This window comes from Micromesistius poutassou, assembly GCF_964030765.1.
Source record: "Micromesistius poutassou genome assembly, contig: SCAFFOLD_3414, whole genome shotgun sequence".
Taxonomy (NCBI): Eukaryota; Metazoa; Chordata; class Actinopteri; order Gadiformes; family Gadidae; genus Micromesistius; species Micromesistius poutassou.
The window spans coordinates 1,349-11,177 of record NW_028178722.1 but is presented as its reverse complement, the minus strand read 5'-3'; the positions used below and the strand labels follow the sequence as shown (position 1 = coordinate 11,177).

The 9,829-nt window shown below is 44.1% G+C and overlaps 1 protein-coding gene across 1 annotated transcript; it reads left to right on the top strand.

Annotated features, from left to right (window-relative positions):
- Positions 1-217: 217 nt before the first annotated feature.
- On the top strand, positions 218-9,083 carry LOC311373458 (hippocalcin-like protein 1; the record flags this gene model as incomplete). The annotated part of the gene is made up of 4 exons (XM_084490227.1): positions 218-313; positions 2,310-2,591; positions 8,723-8,828; positions 8,986-9,083. 4 exons carry the CDS (start codon positions 218-220, stop codon positions 9,081-9,083), a joined length of 582 nt encoding a protein of 193 aa, XP_084346353.1.
- Between the last annotated feature and the right edge of the window lie 746 nt (positions 9,084-9,829).

The following is a 9,829-nucleotide window of genomic DNA, read 5'->3' as shown; positions in this document are numbered from 1 at the left end:
TAGACCTCAAGTGGGTACTTGCAGCCACTCAAACACACAAAATCATGTAATGATGGCCCCCTCCTCTTTCCTGTTCCAATCAGCAGGTTTGTCAAAAGCGAAAAAAGGAAAATCGGCGACAACAGAACAACTGTCCCGGCTGGAGCTACCTGTGAACTGGTTGTGAAGCTGCTAGGGTTGCCGCAGACACCAAGAGCATCCTGTCCCGTCGTCGGCCATGGGAAAACAGAACAGCAAACTGCGGCCAGAGATGCTCCAGGACCTCCGGGAGAACACAGAGTTCTCCGACCACGAGCTGCAAGAGTGGTACAAGGTGAGCGCTACAGAGGAGCTCTGTGAGGGGCGGGGGGGAAGTCTCACCAATCAGACTGTTGATGAACAGTCTGGAGCCTACCAGAACACCAGCTCAAATCTGGGGAAACGTCTGGGGAAACCCCTTTCAGTTTTGGGTTTCTTGAGGCCTGCCGTCACCCTAGAAGTTCTGCTCCAGCATAGGAGGTGGCAGTAGCTCAGGAGAGAGAGTGGGTTGACTGGTAACCGGAAGGTTGCTAGTTCGATCCCCAGCTAGCTCCTAGCTGAGTGTCAAGGTGTCCCTGAGCGAGATGCCTCACCCTGACTGCTCCTGACGAGCTGGGTGTCGCCCTGCGCAGTGGACACCGCCGTCGGTGTGTGAATGTGTGAATGAATTTGGTTGTAAGTCGCTTTCAATAAAAGTGTCAGCAAAATCCCCTAAATGTCAAATGCATAGCAGTACTGCTGGATTTCTCTCAAACCTGGGAAGAACGCAATGGAGGTAAAGACGGCTTCACCCACTAATAAACAGACTCTGCCTCAGCTTCACCAACTTGCATTGATTAACGTATTGATGTGTGAATCGGCTTTGCAAAGCTTGGTCATTTATTTTGTTTACGTTTCATTACTTGTTCTATGAGTATTAAGCCGACCCCGATGCTGATCCACCAACCAATTGTCAACAAACCCGTCCTCTGCATTACTCCGCACAATTGTTGACACACAGCAGCGTGTTTCCAGGCCCTGACAGAGAACTAGTGCCGCCCCCTTTGGTCCGTCTGTCAGTAGCCGAGCGTTAGCTTGCAGCCTGCTTATCCAGCTGGGAGGCTGATGCGCCACCGTATGCTAGCAGGACATCGAACGCCACGCAGCCGAAGGCCCTCTCCAGATTTCTACATCTAAAATCTGTTCCTGATTAAGTTGCTTGTTTTGGTCCCTGTCCGTGTGCTGCCAATTGAACTTAATCTTCCTTGTGTGTGCGTGTGTGTGTGTATGTGTGTGTGTGTGCGTGCGTGCGTGCGTGTGTGCGTGCGTATGTGTGTATCTTGTGTGTCATTTTGTCTGTATATGAAAGTGTGTGAATGTCCCTTGGATCGCTTGGTGTAAATGTATACATCTATATGTTGGATTTGTTATTATGTGTGTTTGTGGGTGTGGACATCTGTAGGCACTTTCTGTCTCTAATACCTCCACGGATTTGCTCCGTGGATTAGACCTATAGAAACAGCTGTTAGGGTCAGGCTGAATGGCAGCTGCAGATGTTGAAGCATCGACCCAATCAGACTACTTTTTAAGCCCCTTGGGGCCCAGGGGGTGGAGGGACCTCTGATCAGGTTATACCCGAGGTAGCAAGAAGACACTGAGAACATACGGCATGGAGATGTTGTGTAGAGATGTGAGAGATTCATCAGAGGTAGAGGCTGGGAACCGTATGTTTGTGTGGCGATTGTTGTCATGCAGCTCTCATGGCTGGTTCAGGGTTCAGCGCAGAAAGAGTCCAAACCAGGACGAAACAGGTCGGAAAGGGCCGTCCTCACCCTTTACACCAGAAATAATACTTCTATAAGATAAGCATTTGCTGCACGTAATTTGCTGGGATATGCTGAGCCAGCGTTTCACTCCTTAAAAAAGAAATGCAGGAGGGGTAACTAATCAGACGTCAAGATAAAATCACATTATGTGTCACCACTTGACACACCGGACATGGGGAGAGCTCTGTAAGAAGGTTTTACTGAAGGCTCCGACATTGCTCTGAAATGACGTGTCGTTGAGTCTCATGTCTTAACGTAATTGACGCCTTTATCTGAACCTCTTCAACTTCCTCTCCTCCGTTCACTCCTCCATTCTCCCCTCCTCCATTTTCCTCTCCTCCATTCTCCTCTCCTCCATTCACTTGTCCTCCATTTTCCTCTCCTCCATTTTCCGCTCTTCCATTCTCCTCTTCTCCATTCTCCTCTCCTCCATTCTCCTCTCTTCTATTCTCCTCTCCTCCTCTCCTCTCTTCTTCCACTGCCCAGGGCTTCCTGAAGGACTGCCCCAGCGGAAACCTCAACGTGGAGGAGTTCAAGAAGATCTATGCCAATTTCTTCCCCTACGGCGACGCCTCCAAGTTCGCCGAGCACGTCTTCCGCACGTTCGACACCAACGCCGACGGCACGATAGACTTCCGGGAGTTCATCATCGCTCTGAGCGTGACGTCACGTGGCAAGCTGGAGCAGAAGCTCAAGTGGGCGTTCAGCATGTACGACCTGGACGGCAATGGCTACATCAGCCGCGATGAGATGCTGGAGATCGTACAGGTGAGGGCGCGGCCAGAGAGACACACTGAGAAGGAAAACCAATCCCGTCAACAACTTGTTTTATATCAGAAGTGATGTTGTGGGTTACAAAGTAGAGTTATGGATTGATCCTGGTCTGAATCTCGACGGCATTCTGTTGCAAGTGTCAATTGTATTTGGAAATGTTGGGTAACCAACTCATGAGGGCTGACCCTGAATATTCCAATATTCTGATTATTGGAAGAAGGCCTGCTCTCATACTATAGAAGCTGTGCATCTTCGGGAACTTTTAGGCTGCATTGAAGCTCTGTTGTAACCGAGTCGACCTCAAGATTTTCTCGACAGCCTGATGTAGTCTGATGATGATCTGATGTACTTCACACTTGGCGGATGTATGGCTACAGACCCAAGGAAGTGCAGTGTTGAATTTAAATTTGTTTGGTCGATCAGTTCTCGGAAAAGCTGAATTAACTTTTTTTTAAATATTTTTTCGGAAATCCGCAATTTTTTCAGGACAGCCCTACAGGTAAAGTCATTCAAACACTCTGGTTACACACCCTTAAAATAATTTAATTATAAATAATTGAATTATAAAAAGTGGATGGGGACAAGATTAAAGAGATTTGTGCTAACCCCCCATAGGAAAGCCAAACAGCCTGTTTGAGCCAGAATCATAGAGGAGGATGGTGGCGATAGGGCCATTAGAGAGAGTTAAACGCCTGTTTTTTCAAAAGACTACATTTTGTTAATAAATGAGGTGGGACTTATATTTGAAAACTGCAAGCTCAAAATATGTGTTTTAATTATATAAAAACAGAGGCCAGACCAATCAAAACCACAATGGTATTTTTTGAATTTCCCAATACTCAAATACTCAAAACTCCATTTCATAATCAGAAGGAGTGCCCATTTCATAAGTCTGGTAATAGCTCATCAACATCAAATTAATTTCCCAAATTACCAGCCCACATCGGCAAGATCAAGATCAAGATTTTAAAAGAAACAGACGCTACAATTGGCAGGCTGAGAGGCTGAAAACAATCAAGGCATACAATCAATATTGCGTAACAAATGTAAATGTAAGTACAAATGTAAGTGCATCATGACCTTGTTTGTAAAATAAACTGATACAAGTGCAGAAAAGCTGTCTGAATGACAACCTAGTTCAAAAGAAAAAAAATATTCTGATGATGATCAATAAAGTGAATTTGGGAATGTGTTTAGGTGAAGACAAAGGGATCAACAGTAGGGCTAATCCTTGATTTTACCCTATCCACTGCCTCTCCCATGAGGATGGGAGTGCTAGGGAGACAGGGAGACTTTCTGGCTGACAGGATCACTGCATTAGAGATGGAAACAGAATGTTCCAAAGATTCCATGACAACTGCATCATGGATTTAATTGCATCAGGACAAGGGAATAGATGAGTTTATGGGCCGCACGATAATGGGAAAAAATGTTGCTCAAAACAGTTGCTGGCAACAAACTTATATTTTGTCTATCAAGGGGTGGGACTTACATACGGCTATATAACTATAATAATGTAGAACATTAAAACAATTCTGATGTGTGGTTATTGTGAAAATTGTTATGATACAAATTGATAGACATTGATACTCATAAAACATTCCAAACTATTAATGTCAAGTGCAGTTGATGTTAGACTGCCCTGTGTATTACCTTAAAGGGATAGTTCAGGATTTTGGACATCGGGTCTCATTTCCAAGTGAGCCAGTGTGTTATTTATCATTGGAGACCGTTTTCAACACTTTTCATTCAGTCCATCGCTGGTGCTAGGCTAGCTCAAGTCGAGGGGAACTGCTAGCCTGCCAATAAAAACAGTTTTACCCACTCCAAAGTACACCCGATGCAAACCAATTATAATGCCAGACTATCGATGTAAATGTCTGTGTTGATAGAATAATATTGGAAATAAAACTATCCTTGTATCGCAATGATCACATTACATTTTGGGGGGCTACTTTCTCAGCAGCGGCGGAATTTCACTTTGCTCCGGTGTAGCAACCAATTCACTACAGCAGAAGGTAAACAGAGAAGCGCACTCCAGGTAATATCAGTCCGCCGCTGCCATAGCTTGCTTCCAACTACAGGGATTATAAACTAAATGCAATGCGATGCAAGGGTAAGTTTATTTCTAACACTATTCTATCAACACAGACATTTACATCGATAGTCGGTTATTATAATTGGTTTGCCTCGGGAGTGGGTAAAACTGTTTTTATTGGCAGGCTAGCAGTTCCCCTCGAGTTGCGCTAGCCTAGCACCAGCGATTTCTGCAACTAGAAGGACTGAATGAAAAGTGTTGAAAACGGTCTCCAATGATAAATAACACACTGGCTCACTTGGAAATGAGACCCGATGTCCAAAATCCTGAACTATCCCTTTAAAACGTTAAACATGGTAAATTAACAGCAGGAGTCCTTAAGTAGGTCTATTAGCCTTTGGACACCATTGTGCTGCCCTCAAACATCATACAGTTATAACAACCGTCAGTGCTGCTTCACTCTGCCCTCAAGTTAGGTTTGTTTTATCATTTATGCCAATGACTTTTGGCCTCACAGACTTAAAAAAAAAAAATTACCAAGTGTGCTGTCAAACGATTAAAATATTTAATCGCGATTAATCACATTAATGTCATAGTTAACTTGCAGTTAATCGCAATTAATTGCACATTTTTATCTATTCTAAATGTCCCTTGATTTCTTTTTGTCCCATTATTTTTTCTCATTTTAATCCTCTTATCAACATGGAAAAGTGGATTGGCTTGCTTTGTGCAAATATTTTTTTATTGAAAACAACATTGGCATATACTGTAGTGTTCAATTTCACACTAACATTCTCACTTGGAGCAGTCATTCACACTCTATAATAATAGCAAATAATCTCTGTAATAATATATATTTTTTATAATAATATCAAAACGGAATTTTGATATCATTCGTTTTCAGTTGGTCTCATTGATTTACGTTGACGCTAGACCGTGAGGACGTTCATGCAGTGTTGCCAGATTGGGCAGTCTTTCCCGCCGAATTGGGCTACCTTTTGCGATAGAGTGTGATGACGTTTAGGTGTTTTTTCCCACAGATTAAAGAACTTTAATCTCGCCCCAAAATTCAAGCTGTTAAAATGTGTTTGCGTTATGCCGGTAATAACGCGTTTAACTGACAGCACTAGTAATTATGCATTACCTACGTTCATGCGTAATTATCGTGTGTTATTTATAAATATGGCTTTGCATAATACACAGTCGATGGAATAAGAGATCGCTCATACAGGAGGGGATGCCTGAAAATGGTCCTACATGTAACGGATGCCAACTAGCCTAGGCTAGCTGGCGTTAGTACGTTTGTAAATCCTCACACCCCTAGCCTTAAGAACGCTTCTAGCCGCTGAGTTAGAAGCCTGGGCTTTTTGCTCAGTGGTTAGCGCGTTCGACTCCCATGCCGGTAGTGTCGTAGTTTGAGAGGTGGCAGGTTCGAGACCCGAGAGCGGTCGAACTGCTCTCTGCTACATTGGTGCCGTGACCCGGATGGGAGTGAGGATTTAGGGGGGTGAGTGTAATGGATGCCAACTAGCCTGGGCTAGCTCGAGTTAGTACGTTGGTAAATCCTCACACCCCTAGCCTTAAGAACGCTTCTAGCCGCTGAGTTAGAAGCCTGGGCTTTTAGCTCAGTGGTAAGAGCGTTCGACTCCTATGCCGGTAGTGTTGTAGTTCGAGAGGTGGCAGGTTCGAGACCCAAGAGAGGTCGAACTGCTCTCTGCTGCAAACACTATGGCGTTTGCTGGCTTCCACTTGGAAATAGACATGTCTGTGTAGTTTGCTATGCTCTTTTCATTATTAGCTGTTGATCAATTGCTGCTCTCCTAACTCAATGCCAGTCTGGCTATGGTAATGTGTGGTATGTATGGAGTCTGCTTGTGACAGCAAGTGTTCATAATTGCACTGTGAAGATAGTTTTTAAAGCAACCTGCGTTGTAAACACATAAACAAACATCATATTACTTTTCATTCACCTTTTATTTGTCACTTGCAAATGCGAGTGAAGTGATTGCACTGTAGAGTCCTGTTTAAGACAGGCCTTTTGTTCTAGATTAGTCTTTAAAATAAGAACCGTTTGAGTTTTACATTTGTATCAAGCAGCAGAAAAGATGTAGCATGAAGCTAATATGCTTTACTTAACATTGCGCTGCCCTGCGATGAATCTGTTGAGCATGCTCACATCGCAATGATGCTGCTGAAACAATATATCATGCAGCCCTAACTGTATTTATTATAAAATTGGTAGAACGAGAATTGATAGTATTCCACATTTGCGGCAGGGAAAAAGGAGATCTACACTCAGTAATTGGGCTGTAGAACAAGAACAACCTCCCAACAAATAATGATAAATGAGGGATTCAACCGTCTGTCATGAGAGAAAAACGTGGCAGACTTTCACTTCCAGGAAATTACATTTTCTACCTGTGCATTTATACATTCTTTACTACTGTCCTAAAAAATAAGTTATTCTTCATCAACGACTCAATAGAGTGTTTGCTTGAGGACATCAACCAAAACACACCATTCTGGAGTCTCAAACAGCAGCACGATGTACTGCAGTCTGCATCAATACACTCACTGTATCACACACTAGGTCACTGCCCTGTCAGGCCATAAAAATAAATAATTAATAGGGCTACAGTTGGAGGTGCTCCCGCGGTCGCTGGCCAGAGACTATAGTAGCCGCCTGGCTGTGTGTTTGCCACTGTGTCGGGTGGATTAGCGAGTTAAATTTAACCAACGTTTATCCCTGAGTGTGCAGAATACTGGGATTATCCAGGAACCCATTGAGGTTACACACCAGTAGATGAGAGAAGACTCATTGTGTGATTGCATGCAGGGTGAGGAAGGGGTGAGGGGTGAAGAAGGGAGAGTTAAACAAATCTATGTTTAGGAAACACTGGATTTAGATTTGTGCTGTCTAATGTTTAGGGCATTGCCAGGACATGAAAAAAAACATTAAAGGGGTGTTAAATACAAGATCTTTTTTTCCCCTTGTTACAAACTTGTCAACTTCTATCAAGCTTAATCAATGCAGTTGATTAATATTCTGGATCAATTCATCCAGGATAAATTAATCAAAAAATACTGGATCATTTATCCATGTTTTGGATAAACTTGCTAACTGACGTCAGGAGTTCTCAGTTGACAACATTACACTTTTTTGTGTGATGTCAAATTAACTTCTCTGAGGTAGATATGGATATGTAAATGTTAAAATAATGTAGATGAGGTGCCAGGTATTATATTTAAATCAAAAGTCAACCAACAGACATGTTTTGAGTCGACTGTTCTTTTAATGTAACTCCCCAGTTGGCTTCCCACAAATGGCAAAAACAGTGCTAACAGTGGTCCTCTCTTATATTGGAAAGGCATGATTGTCTCACCCACTTAAAGCTTTGTGTGAAATGGGTCGGTTTCAACCAAAATAAAAAAAACGCCATGAACAGATTCAACATTTTGATTCAGTGAATTATTTATATTCAAAGTGATATTCCTTCCCTAATCAACTTGTAATGAAGAAAAACTGAATCAATATGCGCATTTGTGTGACTGAGTCTCCACTTCCCAGTCGAGACTGCTGCACGTTAGACTCAAAAACAGAATAATAACAGATGGCCAGATCGCTCTCCTGCCTCTGCTCCAACTTCTCTTCCATGCATTTGGGATCCCCCGCTCCCAGCATGGCAGGGGGCCGTTACTCAAAATCAGACCTCGGCCTCAGAGGAGTGTGATGGGCGGGGGGTGGGGGGGGCTGAGTGAGTGTGGGGTTGAGGGAGATGATGGCCGTTAGAGCAGAGGTGGATCGATTGCGGACGCCACAGCCGCTCGGCCGTTTCCCGCTGCCTGAGGGGATTCTCTCGTCGATGCGGCAGCTCTCGTTCTCCGAAGAAGGGAGTTGTAAAACAAAGGAAATATCACTTGCTTATTGAACCGCCAACAGGCAGCCTTCCCTTTGGTCGGCAACAACATCTTTAGAGAGAGGGCATCAGAACAGACCCTTCCACCCTGGCATTCCCATGGGGCCGGCTGTACTCTTCTTGCCCGAGATTGCTCACAATCCTCCTGCTGTTTTTTTCCGCTGTCTTAGGCGATCTACAAAATGGTGTCCTCCGTGATGAAGATGCCAGAGGACGAGTCTACACCAGAGAAGAGGACAGACAAGATCTTCAGACAGATGGACCTCAACAACGACGGTGAGAGCCAGGGGGGCCATGAAGGGGGGATGACGGATGCAGGAGGAAGGAGAGGGGGTTGGGTCGCTACATGTAGCCAGCCAGAATGGATCACCACACATGCTTAAGTTGTCTCTGTCTCTTTTCCCTTCCGCCCCCTCTCTCTATCTATCTCTAGGTAAACTGTCTCTTGAAGAGTTCATCAAAGGTGCCAAAAGCGACCCCTCCATCGTCCGGCTATTGCAGTGTGACCCCAGCTCAGCCTCTCAGTTCTGAGGCCTCTCCAGAAGCACCCCCCCCCAACCCAATCCCCAAGCAATCCAGCCCAGCCTGCCCCCACCCCCCACCCAACCCAGCCCCATCTCGTTGCTATGGAAACAGTCACTAATCAATGCATGATGGGTTCTCGTTTCTTTTTGATCTTTTTTTGTAATGTACAAGACAGAGGAAATTATATATATATACATGTATTGTTTTACTTAAGGAAATATGGGGATTTGCGTTTCCGTGCAACATAAGGCAACTTAAGAAAAGGACATGGACAGTTACTGAGGCATGCTATGGTCTCTCGTCCTCCATCTCTCCCTCTCTTTATTCCGGCATTCATTTTGTTCATGCTGTCTGTCTCTCTCTCCCCCTGTCACACTTCTTTTTAACAATACCACCATTCCAAGCAAAGTCCACTGGCAAACACACGATACAGAATCTGTTGTTTATATTTGAAGTTTTTTTTGCTTCTGGGTAATATGCCAATACATGGCCCGATAGGTGTTTACAATACACACACAATGCTGTTTTATCTTCCAAGGCAAGCCTTTCCTTGCCACTTTTGGATCCATATTTATAAAATTATGAATCCAAACGTTTTATTAAAAATAACAAAAAATGTGTGGCATCAATATGGCAGTGGTATGTAGCATAGTTTTCCGAGTGCAGCTCGTTACTGCATTCCCCTTATCCCGGGAGAAGATGGGATTTTCCAGCTGAATGATCTTTCAACGAGGAAAAGAAGGCCTGAAGAT